The 18,945-nt window shown below is 43.9% G+C and overlaps 1 protein-coding gene across 12 annotated transcripts in view; it reads right to left on the bottom strand.

Moving 5' to 3' along the window:
• Positions 1–18,945, bottom strand: part of PALM2AKAP2 (PALM2 and AKAP2 fusion) — a 448,549-nt gene that overhangs the window by 13,765 nt on the left and 415,839 nt on the right. For 10 of the 12 annotated variants that reach the window (XM_086683680.1, XM_086683678.1, XM_086683684.1 and 7 more), the window contains one exon: positions 1,125–1,303. The exons of 1 other annotated variant lie outside the window; for it this stretch is intronic. In XM_086683680.1, the coding sequence (XP_086539806.1) occupies positions 1,125–1,303 (179 nt within the window). Of the gene's footprint in view, positions 1–1,124; positions 1,304–17,235; positions 18,028–18,945 lie in introns of those variants that run through there. One more of the 12 variants, XM_086683682.1, reaches the window with a different exon arrangement.

The raw sequence follows: 18,945 nt of genomic DNA, 5'->3' as shown, positions 1-18,945 counted from the left end.
GACGCAGTGAGCCATCAGGCTGCTCTACACATGTTTGCTTTCTTTGCCACTAAATATCTTAAAAGCATCATTCAGTATCTGGCTTCAACTTCAGAAATCTTTTAAGTTAGTCAACCAGGATATGAAAGGCAGTAGGTCAGCATGGAAATCCTGCTACGAGTCTGTAGCATTCGAGGTTAGGGTGACCCAATCATTTATCATCCAAACTGGGGCACTTTTCAAGGTGAAAGGGGATGCTGTTAAAAATTACACCAGGACCACAGGCACAAACCAGGACTGTCCAGGTAAACTGGGTAGTGCATTCAACCGAGCCAAGCTACTTACGACCTAAGTGAAACTGGGTGGGGATGGGAATGTGGAGAGACTAAGGCCACCAGACTCCCAGGAGGGGGGCATGGGCCCCTGAGGCTGGTCCCGGGGCTCCTGGCTGGGGGGGGGGGGGCTGTGGGGAGCAGCCGCCCTCACATCTCTTACTGGAGAAAGAAACCACGGAGCAGATGATTTCCTTCAGGGTTCGTGTGAGTGTCACGTGCAACCGTCTTGAGGGTTGAGGATAGCAGGGTAGCCGTGTGGTTTCTAACTGTCATTTAAAATATCTCTTTCCTACCAAACTGTATGCACAGGCTTGGTAATAGCCCAAAACACAGTCAGCCTTTCCAATGCAGTGTAACGTTTATGGGGATCGCTCGGAGCAGACACGGAAGGAAGGGCACAGCCCCAGTTCTCCAGGCAGATAAAATCCCTACGGGGCAGGCCAGCGATGGCAGCAATCAGCCCCCTGGTGCCCGGGGATGATTTCAGGATGCTCGTGTCCTTCCCCCCGCGTTGTCCTTACGTGTTTGTTTGTTTGTTTGTTTGTTTCCCTACGCACCAAGCATCCCATCCACCAGCGTGCCCGTGAGCTCCGGCTCCGGTTCCCCTTGCGTGATCAACATTTTTTGAGAAACAAGGCAAAAAACCCAAACCCGACTCCAGTCACGTTAAACCACACATTTGAAAACTGGCTTTGGAACCAGGATACTGGCCAGACCAGTGCACACGCGCCCGTGCCTGACCTGGAACACCGAACACCACGCTGCCGCTCGCCCTCAGACGAGTGAAGGAGGAAAGGAGGAAAAACTTACACTACTATCATCCATTCTCTCACGCCTTTTAGATTTGTGTGTCTCATAGTCTTCCATGAGGGTCTGCATCAGATTCTTGGGCCGCTGGGATCCGGCAGCCTCTTCGGGGGCTAAGTCAGGCTGCGAGCTGGGGCCTTCAGGTGAGGGGGATGGAGGAGGTTTGACTTTCTCTATTTTCCCTGAAACAACACGAAGAGAACACCCTTTCTAAGCTCGTCTGCTCATGACGGCTTCTAGAAAGAAGAGAACACTGGCAAAAAGCAACCTCTGACAGAGTGGTCCCGGAACGGTGGTGGTCACCTGAGCACAGGGACTGACAGCTAATAAAGATAATGTCACAAGCCCATCCAACAAAGGCCTCGAGGACGCCAGTGCTGCAAGTCAGTCAGACCAAGGAGGCCCACAGGCACTTTGCAAATACGTGTCAGACACTGGCTCCAGTTGTTTTGGGGACATGTGCTCCATCACGGATTCCTGAATCCGACCGTCAGAGAGGGCAGTGCCTTCAAGCCTCAGAAACCCACTTTTTGCAGTTGAGGAAAACAGGCTCTTCCAAAGGGACGCCGTGCTGAGGTCCCAGGGTGCTGGCGATGGTACCAGATGAGGCAAAGAACCTCACCAGGTTCTTTCCTGCGCCAGAAGCTGCCGATGGGGCAGCTGACCTGCTGAGCCTTTCTGCATGGACAAAACAGTGCTGTAAAACCTTTGAGTGAGAACTAGGCTTGTTCTTTCCAGGTCACCCCGGTCTCACATTGGGCAGCTTCATTTTTAAAAAAAATTTTTTAAGTTGTATTTATTTATTTTGAGAGAGACAGAGACAGCATGAGCAGGGGAGGGGTAGAGAGACAGAGAGAGAGAGACAGAGAGACAGAGAGAGATTCTCAAGCAGGCTCTACACTATCAGTGCAGAGCCCGACATGGGGCTTGAACCCACGAAGCTGTGAAATCATGACCTAAGCCGAAACTGAGAGTTGGACACTTAACCAACTGAGCCACCCAGGTATCCCTGGCCAACTTCATTCTTTACCTTACCTGCTGGGGTCCTGGAAAGCATGTGGTTTGAGACCTCTAGACCTTAAGGAAGGAATGCCACCGACAAAGGCAGGTTCAGTGTTGTAGAAAGGTGTGCACCAGACATGGGAAAGGTGAGATTTTACCTTTTGAAGTGCCCTATAAGACTCCTCAGGATAAGGAGATCAGGTCAACTGGGATGGTGTGGTGGTGGTGACTCCAGATACTTTTATTAAGACCGTCTGCATCCTTCCCTCTTGGGAAATGGCTGGCCCTCGCTTCTGGCCCATCACAGGGGGATTTCATTGCCACAGAGCCCCAACTACACCACTGAGAAGCATCTTCAGGTGCAACAGCCATGATTTTTCCATGCCCCTTGTGGGAGACACAGCTGGTGCGTGTGAACAGGGGATGTGGAGGAAACACACAAAACCTAAAAGTTTGGATCTAAAAGTTTGGAAACCACCAGGGGAGGATGAAGATCCATTTGACCCCTTCCATTCCCAAGCAGAAGGTGGCTCGTCTTTCTTCACCTTCCTCCCCAGACTTCTAACTTGGAAACTGCCTGCCAGAGCTGCAGTCACAGGTGAAGCCTGGAGACCATGTCTCCACGTGGGCTGCCACAGACCTTTTCTGGGCACGGCTCGTCTTGATGGGAGCTGGACACCCTCCCCACCCCCTAGAGTTCAAGAAACCCAGGTTTTAATGCTCGCACTGCCATTAACTAGCTATGTGTTCACTGTACGCAGACATTTAATGTTCCCACTCTTATCTTGGGCTGATCATGTAAGTTCTCCAAGCTTCAACTTTCCCAGCTATAAAATGAGAACTTTGGAAGAAGATGTCTTTGAGGTTCCTTCTCACTCAGACATTTTGCTATTCTATCAAATACTTTTGGCAGGAAAATCGATCCTTATTGGTTAAAACAGAAGGCATATGGCCATGATGTTTGGCAAATGAGGTGCCAAGTAGTTTTCAATACACAGGGCACTCCATCGGCATCAATAACTTAGTGAAACTCATTACCTTGACCTAAATTACCCAGATCATTAATAAAAAATCTTTTGATATTGATAGTAAGACAATAAATATTTCAAAATCCTCAAATTCACTAGCAATGGATTATATTTGTTATTATGGAAACAGGCAATGCTATAATGACGTCCAGAGATCTATCAACTATATTAAATCATAGCAAGATTTTTTTTTTTAAATGGGAGAGGGGGTGAGAAAGAGGGAGAGAGAGAATCCCAAGCAGGCTCTGTGCTGATAGCATGGAGCTTGAACTCATGAACTGTGAGATCATGCCTGAGCTGAAATCAAGAGTTGGATACTTAACGGACCAAGCCACCCAGGCACCCCAAATAATTAGCCCCATGGCCTCTCCATCCATCCCTCCTTCCTTTCTTTCATACTGAAATATTTTGAAACAATCCTAGACCTCAGGCAGTATTACCCTGAATGTTTTGTGTGTGTCTCTCAAAGTTCCCATGGACTTTGAGATGAAGTCTTGAGAAATGATACAGCACAGTGGTGAGCATGCAGCTCTGGAACCAGCTGCTTGGGGGTGAATCCACCACTGTTTGCAACCAAATAACCTTGGGCAGGTTACTTACTGTTTCTCTACCTCAGGGTCTCTACCAGCATATGGGTATGATGCTAGAGGTGCCTACCTCATGCAGTTGGTATAAGGACTAAGTTAATATTTATAGTGTATAAAGTTAATATTTAAAACAGGGAGCATCCAGTGAATCTGGTTACTTCTTATTTGGAATCTCAAAGAACAATATGTCTACCAAGTAAGAACGAGCAATTTCAAGGGCATGTTCTGCATACAATTTTGGCAACTCTTCCAGAACCAGAAACAGACACCAAATTGCCAGGTTGATCATTTTCCAGGTGACCTCATGGGTCTCCAAATAATTTCCCAGAAGTCACCCCTCCAGCATTAATCTTCCAGAAGGCAGAGTCCATATTCACTGCTCTAACTTCACTCTTTCACACGGCCACAGTGGGATCCCTGCCTCAAGGCACTTTGTTTATGCTTCTATGAAAGCCTTTTCACATACCGGCTTGTATCATACCTGGGTCTTTCAGCTTCTCTTCTCGGTTAAACTACATTTCAACCAAGGATAGGGGCAATTTCAGCCATTATGAATCCTTTAACTCAGCTCAGTGTAAACTCTGTTAGAACAGGACTTTGTCTTTCCCGGTCATTGCTGGACCCCAGTACCCACTGGGGTATTTGGCATAAGGTAGGAGCTCATGTTTGTTGAATGAACCAGTAAGTACATTATGACATCTACATAGCAGCCACTTGTTACATGATTGTGGATTGGGACAAAATTCCCAACAAAGGATTTGACGGAAGAGTTTAAATGTCTTCACCAATTCCATGAAAGGAAACAACTGTGGTCTACAGAATCACAGACTCAATGGCTTTGCAGTAATAGCAAGCACATTTATATGGAATTTTATTTATTTAGATAGGCTTCATGTCGTTTGATCCTTACAGAACCCTGGGATGTAGTCAGGGTCGATGCCATGACAGCTGTGAGTGGTTTAGACCACAAAGACTCAGATGTTAATGCCAGCCCAAGTTACGTTAGCTAAAGTAACAATCAGAATTGGGTCTTGTCTGGAAACCAAATCGTGTTGATTATGGCTAACTTATATGGTGGTATGTATGCTGAAAGAGAATCGTGAAGAGGGCGAAGGGTTAATATAGAAAGTAATCAAGTATTGCACATTAAAAGATACTTTCCTGTGAGTATTCCCACAAAACCACCCATCTTTGGAGCAAGTTTTACCGGTTATGGCCACTAGAGGTCACATGTGTAACAGGTAGGAACCTCTGGACTTCTGGAATCAGTTTAGTTGGTCTTAGGGGAAATCAGCTTTGCTGGGCTTCTCTGCTGGGCACTGTGATTTCCAACCCTCCCACCCCCAGTATGGTTCAAACCATGCACAGAACCCCTGGAATCACACAGATTGCCAAATAGGGAGAAATGGATCTGCTCCATACTCAACATCTTCTTCAGAAGGCCCAAGTTTGCAGCCAAGAGTCTTCTCAATGAGGATGGTGAAGAGATTTCTAATACTCTTCCCCCAGTAGTGGACATTGCAGACAATACCATCGTTTGGGTCTTGGGATCATTACATAAATGTGATACAAAATGGTCTCTGCCACAGGCCTGGGAAGTCTATGTCACCCTTGCCCATGGCCCTGTAAGGCCCCTTGAAATTCTTTGGCCCAGAGGACGTACCCCATTACAATTCCAGAACAGTGATGGTTATCTTTGGTGCTCACTGGTGCGCATCTCGCACAGCACTTCCCAGCACCTCCGGGTTCCATCCCGGCTTACTCCGCCAAAGCTTGCTCTCGTATGTCTATCCATTCAGTGAATGACTGAATAGAGCTAATGACAGCTAAAAGGGGCCTCTGTTTTCAATGACAAATATCCTGCTGTCTAGCTCCTCATCTGGACTGCATACTCTACAAAATAGCTCTCTTGAAGGATACCAGTCACTGTCCCTGTGAAACAACATTAACAGAAAGTGTCATGCAGACCTCAGAGCACATCTGTGTCCGTCTTGGGCAAAGGCTGGTACCTGATATTTACAGAGCAGCGAGCATACAAGTTCTATGACATTTGATGTAAAACTAGGCAGGGATTCTCAGTGGAGGTTTCCTTCGTAAACAGGATTTTGTTCAAATTATTTCATCTAGAGTAACTTTATTTATTTTTAGTTACTATTTTTTAAATTTATTTTTAAAAATTCCAGTGTAGTTAACGTACAGTGTTATATTAGTTCCAGGCATACAATACAGTGATTCAATAATTCCATATACTACTCAGTGCTCATCATGACAAGTGTGCTCTTAATCCCCTTCACCTGTTTCACTCATCCCTCACCCACTTCTCTTCTGGTAACTATTAGTTTGGTCCCTATACTTAAATTTTTAAAAAATGTTTATTCATTTTTGAGAGAGACAGAGACAGAGAGTATGAGTGGGTAACGGGTGGAGAGAGAGGGAGACACAGAATCCAAAGCAGGCTACAGGCTCTGAGCTGTCAGCACAGAGCCCGATGTGGGGCTCAAACCCACGAACCGTGAAATCGTGACCTGAGCCGAAGTTGGACGCTTAACCGACTGAGCCACCCAGGCACCCCAAGTTTTTCTCTATATTTAAAAGTCTGTTTTTAATTTGTATTTTTTTGTTAAATTCCACATATGAATGAGATCATGTGGTATTTGTCTTTCTCGGACTTATTTCACTTCGCATTATACCATCTAGATCCATCCATGTTGGTGCAAATGGCAAGATTTCATTCTTTTTTGTGGCTGAGTAATATTCCATTGTGTATATATATAATATATATTTTATATACAATACATATATCCATATATGCATGCCACATCTTCTGTATCCATTCATCTGTCGATGGACACTCGGATTGCTTCCATAATTTGGCTATTGTAAATAACGGTGCAATAAACATAGGGGTGCATATATCTTTTTGAACTAGGTTTTCACATTCATTGGGTAAATACTCATCTAGAGTAATTTTAGACTTGACAAGCTCTTAAAGGTGCTTGAAGGTAAGCAACTTCACTTGGGGGTGGGGGATGATTCCAAAGCTGTTTCTAAAAGTGTGCCTTATTGGCTTTGCTTTGTGAGACAGTATTTGCTGCTAACAAAGTCATTGATAAACACTAGGTTAAAGAAAGCTTTAAAAATGAGATGGATTTCTTTACCAGAGGACTTCTCTAAGGTTTTAGTGCTATTGTGATTGTGAATCACTTATTCAAGGGTAGGTATGAAACATTTCTCAAATTTATTTAACCAGAGAACCTCATTTCATAGAATCCCTATTGATGTCTCAAGGAAAACAATTGGTGAAATGCTGTTCTCTAGCGTATATTAGTTAACTGAAGCAGCTCCCACAAGTTCAGTTAATAATTAAGTATAGGCACAAAGCTTACATATAAGAATTTCTACCACTGTATTCTTTTTTTTAAGAACTATACATGTGGGAAAAACCAAGATATCTGACTATAGGAAAATGGTTAAATTAGTTTTGGCTCATTCAGATAATGGAGTATTATTTAGTTATGACAAATCATGTTTTAGTCTCTCCAACTTAAAGGAATAATTAAGGTCATGGGAAAATACTCAAAATGTTTTAAGAAAAAAAAAAAAAGAGAGAGAGATTGCAGGGGTTTAAGAATACAGATTCTGCAGCCAGACTGCTGGGGTTCAAATCCTGGTTCACCAGTTATTAGCTGTGTGAAAGAAAACACAAGTGCATGCACGACATCTGGTAAAACCTCAGTCCATATAAGATGAACAGTCCTGTGGCAGGAAGAATAGCCTCCGTTAGGATGCTTAACATCCTAATCCCTAAAACCTGCAAAGACGCTGCTTTCATGGCAAAAGGACATTGCAGACATGATGCAGTTAAAAGCTTTGAGTGGGGAAGACTATTGTGAATTATCCAGTTGCGCTTGGTGTAACCATGTAGGTCCAGGTGGGTCAGGGAAACGGAGACTTGAAGGTGCCACCCTGCCAGCAGTGAAGAGGGAAGCGGAAGGGGCCATGAGCCAAGAAACGCAGGCAGCCTCTAGGGAAAGGGACGGAGCCCTAGAGTCTCCGGAAAGAACACAGCCCTACTGACACCTTGATTTTGGCCCAGGCAGACACTATCTTAGTCTGCTTGAGCAGCCATAACAAAATGCCATGCATTGGGTGGCTTACCCAACAGAAATGTATTTTCTCACAGTTCTGGAGGCTGGAAGTCTGAGCTCTGGGTGCCAGCATGGTTGGGTTGTGGTGAGAACTGTCTCCCTATTTTGCAGATGGCCACCTCTCACTGGGTCCTCACATGTCAGAGACAGGAAGAGATCTAGATCTCTGGTGTCTTTTCTTAGAAGGGCACAAATTCTATCACAAGGGCCCCACCCTTATGACCTCACCTAACCCTAATTACCTCTCACAAAGTGCCCATGTCCATTGGGGGTTAGGGCTCAACATATGAATTTCTTTTAACTTAATTTTTTTCTATTTCTATTTTAAATTTTATTTAAATCCAAGTTAGTTAACATATAGTGTGATAATAGTTTCAGGAGCAGAATCTAGTGATTCATCACTTACATATAACACCCAGTGCTCATCCCAACAAGTGCCCTGCTTAGTACTATCACCTAGTTAGCCCATCCCCTGCCTACCTCCCTTCCAGCAACCCTCAGCTTGTTCTCTGTATTTAAGAGTCTCTTACGGCTTGCCTTCATATTTGTCTTATTTTTTCCTTCCGTTTCCCATGTTCATGTGTTTTGTTTCTAAATTCCATATATGAGTGAAATCATATGATATCTGTCTTTCTCTGACTGTATTTCACTTAGCATAATACATTCTAATTCCATCCACGTTGCCAGCATATGAATTTAGAGGGGACACAATTCAATCCATAGCTGACACACTACAAACTTCTGACCTCTAGAGCTGTAAGATAATAAATTTGTGTTGTTTTAAGCCCCTTTATTTGTGGCGATTTGTTACAGCAGTGATAGGAAACGAATACAAATATAAGCCCAATATTATCTTCTATGCACGTATGTGCATAGAGAAACCTAGCCAGGTAGCAGTTAGGATTAGGAATTACTTTTATTTTTATCTTTATTCCTTGTTTTCCAATTTTTTTCTAGAATAAGCATGAATTAATTAAAAAATATAAAACAAACCAGAAAAAAATTCTTTTAAACGTTATTAGCCATGCCGAGAAAAGTAGATAAAGCTGCTTCATGGACTAGGCAATCCGCAAGCCTTTGTATCTCGCCAGACAGCACACACCCAGAGGAGCTGACACCTGCCCCCAACCTGGGCCTCTGGTGAGCCCTGCTCATGTCTGTGACAGTGGCATTCCAGGCCGTGGGTCTGCAAGGTGGACTAAGAAGCAGAGGCGGGCAGCTAAATTTCACTCCAAATTAGTAAATGCTGTCAGCTCCCGCCGCCCCCCCCCATCATGAATGGAAAACTAGAAAACACAAATTTGTGTTTCCTGCTTATTTAATCATAAATAATTAAACCCCGTTCTGGTCCACAGAGAGAAAGCCAGGCCTTGGCTACACTTCTGAATTTTCCAGACAAGAAGGATTTCCCCTGGGCATCTGTGACAGGCTGTGCTGCCCAGGGGAGGGGGCGGCAGAGAGAAGAACCACGGATGCTCCCTGACAAGGAACCCGAGCGAAGGTGGCACAGGCTGGAAGCACAGCCGTTACCATCCTAGACAGCCGGACCCTTCTTCCGTAGGAACAAGGCTAACTTCTAACAAGCCAAGGATGTGGCTTCCAAAAGTTTAGAAAATTATTTTGGCCAAACACTGTGATTTTGGTGACCATTACACTCCACATATATGGTGTCTGAGTTCTTAAATCAAAGATCCTTTGTTTCTACATTTCTCAAAAGAAAAGAAAAAGCCATCACCCACTCTTACTTAAAAACCAAACTGAACCGAACAAAGACGCCCACCAGATGCCATGCCTTGGCCAGGCCTCCTTCAATGACCTCCTTTCTTCACACAGCATGGCGATAAGATTGCAAACATCTAAGACGACTCACAAGTCGCCAGAAAGAAATGAGCTCAGACTTGTATTTTCAACTTCATTTCCTCCCAGTAAAAGGGAATATCCTTCCTGTCAGATCCGGGGAGCAGGTGATTGTGGGGTTCCAGCTGTGACCCACACACCAAAAGCTGGTCCCTGGTCCTTTTATCTCTTTTCCTGAAGGTTGCAGGGTTTTGAAAATGCAATGACATGAATCTTCAGATCGTAAGCCTAGCTTAGACATGAGAAATACCCCTGGCCCGGTGAAACAAGTCTGAGAAATTTCCAAATATCATTCCTTAAAGATTGGGGTGTTGGATGAGCTGCTGATATTGGGTCATCCTCAATGAACAGGACTGGAAGGTGAAACCTCTAGAAGGAAAAGCTCTGCTTCTCTAGGTGAAGCACAGTTTCAAGACCAAAAAAGAAAAAGAAAATTAAAACAGAAAGAATGAAAATCACGGCAAATAGTAGTTCCCCCACCAAGCTCTTTTTGTTAAACGCATTTCTACCAACATGGTGGGTCTGACTGTGTGATGATTTCTACCCCCCCCCCAAAGGGAAAGAGAAAGGAAACATTTTTATGGACTCGCAATTTCACTGTGCCCCAGTACACTTTGTTTTTCGAAATCACAGCTGACTATTGAAAACGAATTCCTGAACTCAGGTTTTGTAAGTGAGATTTTAAATTTTAATGAAGTAAATACGAAAATACACCAACTAGGAACAGAAAGCGATTTTATAATGCAGGTTTTGACATTTATCTCAGCAGCTGTAGAAGAACAACTCCTACATATTTCTGTAAGGTTTTCTAGCTCTTGTCTTAAGACATAACAGTAACTGTAGTAACAACAAAAGAGTCACTCTTCTTGGGTACTGGGCACTGAGGTCGGTATGATCTTATTCCCGTCTTACTGGTGAGGAGACTGAGGCTTACACAGGTGAAGTAAGCCAGTCACACAGTTAGCAAGCAGGGGAGTCGGGATCTGAACTTCAAATATAAATCCAGAGAAGTGACTGTGACATTTAGGCACCTAAGTTTCCTTGACCAGCTTTTTTTACATAAGGTATGAATTTCTATTTGAGAAATACAGACAGACTGGGAAGACCTGTGAGGCTGGATGCACACAGGTTTTGGGAAACCTTTGACGGTTACATTGAACGTCATGAGAAATAAAATACCATTACATGAAATCTAATATGCACTCTTTGGTACACTCCCCACCCACCGCCCCTAGCTCTCCACCCCGTAAGTAGTAGCTTATTCACAAAGATCAGATGGATGTGAAATGCCAGTCTCCTGAGGGAATAGCAGCATGGCTGGTTAAGAGACACAGTCATATCCTGACTGGACTCCTGCAGTCACAGGGGACATCCTGCTCCCACGCCTGGCTTTGATTAGCTCACATTTCTTACGAGGGGTAGAGCAGGGATTTTTACAAGAATTAGGTCCTTTGATTCATCTTTTCTTTCTTAGCTCAAGATTACATCTTTTTTAGCACATGGTGGAGTCTGATTTTTTTGGAAGCCGCTCTCCTAACTTGGCGCACGGAGTAGCCACACACAGGGGTAAAGGGTAGGCGACACGGATGCCATGTGGTGTCCCCAACAAGGCATGAGCACCACTGGGGGCCAGCCGTGACACTGTGCATTCATCAGAAGACCCAGCACAATGAGCAGTGGTGGCAGAACTTGCTTAGAGCGGGGAATTAAACCGGTAGAGATGTAGTGCCTTTTCTCAAGTTCTACTTCCCAGAAGCCAGAGCCGCGGGTTCTTCATGGGAGAAAGACTGGAGTCCCTACCTTCTTGGGAGCGGGGCTGATAGGCTTAGCCTCAGCAGTTGCCCCTTCCAAACCTTGGGGGGCAATGCCCAAAGAGAAGTTTGAATTCTGGGATTTGAGAAGTCCTGATTTCACCACATACATTCACCCTTTGCCAAACACTTCTTCGGTCTAAACTTTTCTTGACAATTCCTTCCCAAATGGCATGTGTTTTTTTTAAAATGAGCATATCTGCTGGGTAAATAAATAAATCAATTTGAAGACAAATAAAACACAAGGAATTTCTGGTCCCAGGTAGAAGGATCAATCATGAGCAAAGAGAACAGCAGAAAGCAGTCTCGGTGTTCAATGACCACCAGTAAACTAATGTATTTGGCTTTGGCCCCAACCCACCAAACATGTTCAGCTAATGGAGTGAACACTTATTCCTGCATGTTCTCAAACCAAGAGATTGAGTCTTCATTTAAGTACCCAATTCATCCAAAGATTTCAGGGAATAGACCTGTGTCTGGAATGAATGAGCTTCTTTCTGGTAAACCAACTTCCAGAAAGAACTCACAGGAGCCATCAGGCTAGATAGCTCACCCGGACCATGCTGGTCCCCTCCGCCATCTGCTCAGCTCTTTTGGACAGCACCAGCAGTTTTGCCTATTGCAATTTGGAGCACTGGGGTTAAGTTCTGAAAGCACAAAGGACCCATTCTGGGTCACTAGGGTAGCACTGTCTCGTGGCCTCTGGGAGCAAACTCATTCGCCCAGACCGTGATGAGCAGGGCATTTCAGAGCTAGAGTGGGTCCAAAGAGCAGGGGGTAGGAAGGACCCAAGACAATGCAGGGGTCAGACCAGAGACTGGGAGAGGGTCGGGGGGAGACTGAGCTCAATCACTGTAGGCTGGAGAGGGGAGATGTTACTACATACCTTGTAGACCTCCAGGGCAGAGGGGCAGGTTCAGGGGTGGCTAAGAAAGGTTATAGAAAGAATAAAGGACTTCGGAATCAGATGAGCCAGGGTTTGAACCTGGTTCTGCCACTACCTGGCTGAGTGACCTCGGCAGGTTACTTAATCTCTCTGGACTCTGGTATTAATTCTTTGAAAGGGGAATAATAGTATAGGCCCATGACCTCTTATGTCCAATTTGCAAATCCAAACAAGCTCTAAAAAACCAGCTTTGTCATAACTTACTTGGCAGCAAACCTCATGAGACCAGGCATGAAGTCCTTCTTGATGTAATGATCCCACTTGATGAAACTAACTCCTCTTCAGTTTTATAAGCAGAAGTCTAATGCGGTGATGGGGGTAGCTCGGGACCCTGTCTGGGGCGGGGCGGGGCGTGGTGGTTACGTAATAGCATATGCATTGCAATGCTTTTATAAATAATAGTATATACACATTATGGCTTTTCTTAAGTCAGAAAAATTCTGAATAGATCTGGCCTCAAGGGTTTGGATAATTTGTGTTACATCTCAGAAGACTGTTGGGAGGAATAAATGAGAAAAGGAAAAATGAGAAAACGTGTGTGAAGTCACTCGTATGGTACACAGCTTTAAGGTAACTTGTAGCTACCACGATTAGGCTTCTGTCACCGGAGAATGTTCAGGAAATATGGTAGTAGAGATAATGCTCTGCAAGGTGCTCCACGTTAAGCTTTAGTACTGTCACACAGCCAGCTGGATCCCCACAGGCTACATAACCTGTGCCTGCCTGTGCGAAAGGGAAACACTGTATACTCCTGAAGGAGAGCCCTCTGTCACCTGGGCCTGTGACACAATTTTTCTACCAGTTGCCAACACATGGTCTTCTACTAATGGAGCAAAGAGGGCATCCCCAGTGAAGACTACTTTAGCATGGAATAAGCCACCAAGCTCTCTTTCATGAATATTATGCTGACATCATTTTTTTTTTTTTTCTGTCTAGGACTTTTTTTTTCATGATATTTGAAGATAATAGAGGAGAGAGAAAAAAAGACCCAGCCAATAATCTTTATAATAATGTAACGATCACCTCCTGTGCAACCTTAATTCAAACTGACAATTGAAGCTGAAACTCGTTGGAAATTTTATCTTTATAAGATATGTAACTATCACATCTTTCCACATATTAAAAACATGAGCAGACGCTCCAAGTTAATGGAACTCAATATCCACACCTTCTCCTTTACCACTCCCCATAATGTCCCACTGGGCAACTTATCTGACTTGGTAGATCAGTTCAACGTCTGGCATGAAAATGGATACTATTTTGAAAAACCAAAGTAATCATCACCTAACTAACTGGGTTTCTCTGTCATGCCTAGAATTTGGACGTGAAACCAGGATATCCAATAATAGACACCAGGCCCTGAAGTGAGAACTGTTGACAGCCTTAATATGAAAAGACATTTGGAAAGATCCGGATTTTAACGTCAATAAAATGTTTGGGTTTTCCTCCCAAACTTGATCCTCAGGGGTGTGTTAGGCTAGTGCACCTGCTGGAATGCTTCCTTTCTTCTCTACGCCATCAACAGAAGGCACACGTGTGTTCACTCTTGGGAATACGGCCTCCCACACGACACACAGCCTTTGTCAACGTGCATGGCAACATGCCTTCAGAAGTTCTTATGCTGAGGAAGAGCTCAACAGAAGCTGGTGGAATGGACTCATTAAAGTGGGAAGACTTTTCTTCCATCAGTTCATGGATGAAGGCAGCTCTTTGTTGTCTGGCTTCAAACCAACTCTTTCATTTTGTTTTAAATCTCTTCCTTTAATCCACCCTAATCTTATTTAAGTACCTCAAACATACCAAGTTTCTTTTCCTTTTGGGCCTTCCTTGGTGCCCTTCCTTCTCACTGGAACAATTGCCCCTACCCCCTGAACCCAACTTTACTCCTTCAGTTCAAAGCTTGGATAGTAGTTTCCTAAGAAAGGAAGACTTCCCTTATACCCCCAGTGAGTTGATCTTCCTTGATCTGTGCTCTTACAGATTTTCATGCGTCTCTGCCATGAAATCGCCATGTTCGTCTGAAGTAAGTTTCTCTTACTGAGCTGTAAGTTCCCTAAGGGCAGGAACTGCATCTGCCTTGCTCACCTCTGTATGAGCAAAGGTCACACAGATCCTAGTTAAGTGGAACTTCTTCCTTTAAAATCTCCCAAGAGCCAACAAGATACAATTTCCAAAATATTTTTCCTAACAACTGTTTTTTGAAAATGACAGTATCATTTTAAAAATATCTTTCTCCATCTTTGAAAGGCAGGGAAACTAAAAGCAAAAACAAGTTTATCTTTGCAACACCTGGGGAATAGTTGGAGAGAATTAGTAGATTTCTCTTTCCCTATTGCATCTTCGCTCTCAGTGGATTCTCCTTGCCTTAGGTTTTAGGAATCCAGCATGTCATCAACATGATTTCCACCGGAGGAGAAGTTAAAAATTATATTTTTCATCACCTGATATCAAATCATCACGCTGAGTCATGCAACAGACCAGCTGAGTCACCTCTACTGGTGGGACATGTGGAGTAGCACAATAGGAACTTAGCAACATCTCCATTCACCAAACCAAAGTTGGAGCCAACGGTTCTAACCCTGGCCATGAATCGTCCAGTTTGGCTGCTCAGAGCGATGTGTCAGGCTCCTCCTTGATTACGAACTTAGAGGCTGACTAGCCAAGCAACACTCCAAACATTACCAGGCATGGAGAGAAAGAAAATCACATTTTTCATTCGGTTCCTTTCAATCCATGTCATAATTCTGGGAAGCCCTGCCACCTACTTTAAATGTTCTAGAGATAAACATGAAGGAATGAGGTGCACACGCATCATTTTCACGACTGTGTTCAGTACAATAATTAGACAGCTGCAGTATGTAGACTTGCATGGATGGATTACCATCTTACCAAAGTGGCAGAATCAACCCTATGGAATGGGATGTAGGGGAGGACATTGGAGGGAAGTGCTGGGAAAAGTAGTCCTGGGCTGCTGGGATGCTGAGGGAAAACATTAGAACCCTGTCTTATTTTAAGCCTGGTGGGGAAGATCAAAAGACTGCAGCAGGTCAGGGAACAGAGGAAAGTATTGAAATGTGTTTAATCTTGTTCACATGGGAGAAATAAAGGAAGGGAACAATATGGTGGGAGGCTCAATTAAGAAGAGGAGTAAAGGGCATCTGGGTGCCTCAGTCAGTTAAGCATCTGACTCTTGATCTCAGCTCAGGTCTTGATCTCAGGGTCATGAGTTGAAGCCCTGCATTGGGCTCCACACTGGGTGTGGAGCCTACTTAAAAACAAAACAAAACAAAAAAAGTGGAGTGAAGAAAAATGAAAATACCCACTGAGCACATGCACTTGCAGGAAGGTTCTATAATAAATAACATAAAGGGAGGGTTAGGTAGGTAGAGCCAGCTATAACTGACAGGAGAGCCATGGTATCTACCTCCTATGTGAGCAGAAGTTGATCAGATGCCTGAAGAACCTTCCTCTGCCAGACTTTGGGCTCTTGTGCAGGCCCTTTACAGTCACTTACACATGAAGTAGGCTCCTCAGATTGGGCTGAATTCAAGTGGTATAAAACCTTTTTCTAGGATACCATGCAGAATGCCCATTGGCATCTCTGTGCCAAGCTAGCCCACAAGAATTTGAAATGAACTTGACAACTAAGGATCTTTGGGAAAAGCCAACTGGTCACTATTAAGCACACACACAAAAAATCCTCCCTTGCAAGTTTTCTTTGCCTCACTTAGCTGGCCACTGCCCTGTGACCTGTAGGAATTAAAAACCATATCAAGAAAGTCACCAGGCTTTTCCTCTTTCTCCTCTCTTTCTTTCCTTCATGAACAATTTAGTCCAAAAGCCACTGGGGAGGAGCTCTACAAGATGGTGTCTGCAGTTTAGGGTAGGATACCACAGTGGCCCAGAGTGCTGTGCTGGAGCCACAGCAGGTGGGTGGGGGACAGAGGTGACCTAGCACAGGGTATTGGAACCCAAGTTGGGTAAGGAAAATAGGAGACTGGTTACACAAGGCAAGGAGAGGATTGCTCAAACAATAAATACATCAAGGGTATTTGAACCAGGTATCTTGTCAACAAGGAGGTTACAAATATGGGGAGAATATGAGCCCTGTGGTATTAGATTAGAGTTAAAGGTATCAGGGTGAGCTCATGGTTTTCAAGATAGATAGGTAGGTAGGTAGGTGGATAGACAGACAGGCAGACAGACAGACAGAATGTGTATATATTCTCTAATTCTGTTCTTTGAGAGTGCCTGGGAACAGGGACAAACAATCTAATAACAATGAGCACACCAATCACCCAGATTTTGATTTCTAAATTCCATTCTCCACTAACAGGAATTAGTGCTATTTGAAGAAATGGCTCATTTCAGGGTTAGGAAAGTATCAGATGAGACTGGAACATATTGTGGTGTCAGAAAGTGAGGACATGTCCATAGGATAATGAGACCATGTCAAAAGGACATGAAGTTAACTTGAAAGGGTTCCCATAAGCTATATCTACACAAATTAAGAATAAACCTAACAGAAATGGATTATAACCCACTGAATATAATAGGAACCCACAAGACCACACTTACATAAATAGATACATGAATAGATTTAAAGTTTGATGAGAAGTAGGATAAAGATTACATAGTACCAAACTAACTGTACAGAATATTTATTAATATTTATTTATTATTTTAAAAAATCTTAATGTTTATTTATTCTTGAGAGAGAGAGAGAGAGAGAGAGAGAGAAAGCACGAAGCAGGGAGGGGCAGAGAGAGAGGGAGACACAGAATCCAAAGCAGGCTCCGGGATCTGAGCTGTCAGCACAGAGCCCAATGCAGGGCTTGTACCCACAAACCATGACATCACGACCTGAGCCAAAGTCGGACACTTAACCGACTGAGCCACCCAGGCGTCCCATGTTTGTTTGTTTATTGAAAGAGAGACAGAGGACAAGCAGGGGAGGGGCAGAGAGAGAAGGAGACACAGAATCTGAAGCAGGCTCCAGGCTCCGAGCCGTCAGCACAGAGCCCGACACGGGGCTTGAACTCATGAACCATGAGATCATGACCTGAGCTGAAGTCGAACACTTAACTGACTGAGTCACCCAGAGGCCCCAGAATATTTATTAATTACAAAGGACAAAGTAATTTTACTCTAGAACCTTATAAGACACTCCCTCAATCAAGTGATCCAAGTTGATATTATATGAAAAAAAAAGTCAACATCTGTCCCTGATTGGACACAGTGAGAAGAAATAACATCATTTTTGTGGTAGTCCTACCAAAGATGCATAACCTACATGTACTCATGTGAAAGCACAGACAAATCCAAAATGAGGCATATTCTATAAAATTGGGATGACGGAGATCATGTTGGCAATTTATTCTCAAATGGTTCATAATAAGAGATATTTGTACTGTACTTGGGAACTTAAGGTTGAGACTGTTTCAAAATTTAAAAATTAATAATCAAAAGAGTTACCTTGAGTCACTGTAGATTTGACGGAAGCCAAGTGTCAAGATGGGAATAAGATCTGGATAAACCAAGTCAAACGCCAACAATTATATGTTAGGGTAATGTTTTTTAGATAGTCTCCAGTGAAAGAAGTTACCCCTCAGTCCATTATGAACCAATACTCTAAAAAAAGCACAAAACTCCACACTTGGATTTGAGGACAATACCAAATTACGACAAGAATTTTCAAATGCTTGCTCTCAATGTCTGTACTTATTCTCGGCATGGACCGGTAACGAACAGTCCGTGGACTAGCCCAGATCACATTTTGAGTAGCACTTCGCTGCAGCAGGACGTGCAGATCTCTGATTGCCATCATATCCAAATGGGAAACAAAAACTACTGGTCACACTGTTGTCCATAATGGTAGCAACATTACCACCATACTTAACACCAGCCATTTACACAAAGTATACAAAGGGACTGCCCAGGCAATGGGAGGGGACTAAAGACCTGCCTTTACAAAGAGTCAATTTCTCCAAATGTGTCATAGGATAAGAATGAATGAGACCACCCCGATTCCAAAGAAATGGCACCGTGATGACTAAAAGGAAGACCAATTCAATCATACAGAAGAGGGACAAAAACATCTATGGTCGATCTGCAACCCTGGGTCATGACTGCCATTGCTAGGAAAGAACCTGGCACTCAGACGGCGTTAGTAGAGCACGTCCTCCAAATCAGATGGGTTTGATTTAACTGCAGATGCTAAGGGTCAAGCTACTGACTCCAACACAGTCCACACATGGGCTCACTCTGACACACTGCCCCTCCCTCAGCCAGAGGCAGCCCTTTCAAACAAAAGAGAACAATTCTCTACTAAACCAAACCCAGAACAGAACGATGGGAAAGGAGCCATTGCATCCTCTGGGAAATGGCACACCGTCCAGGCCCAGGGTTCTTCTGACTCCAGTTGCATGTCCCTGGATACAAAAAC

Source organism: Puma concolor, chromosome D4 (assembly GCF_028749965.1).
Source record: "Puma concolor isolate L17-30 chromosome D4, mPumCon1.1.hap2, whole genome shotgun sequence".
Classification (NCBI taxonomy): Eukaryota; Metazoa; Chordata; class Mammalia; order Carnivora; family Felidae; genus Puma; species Puma concolor.
Note: the sequence above shows the minus strand (reverse complement) of the source record. Positions and strands in the feature narration are given on the sequence as shown.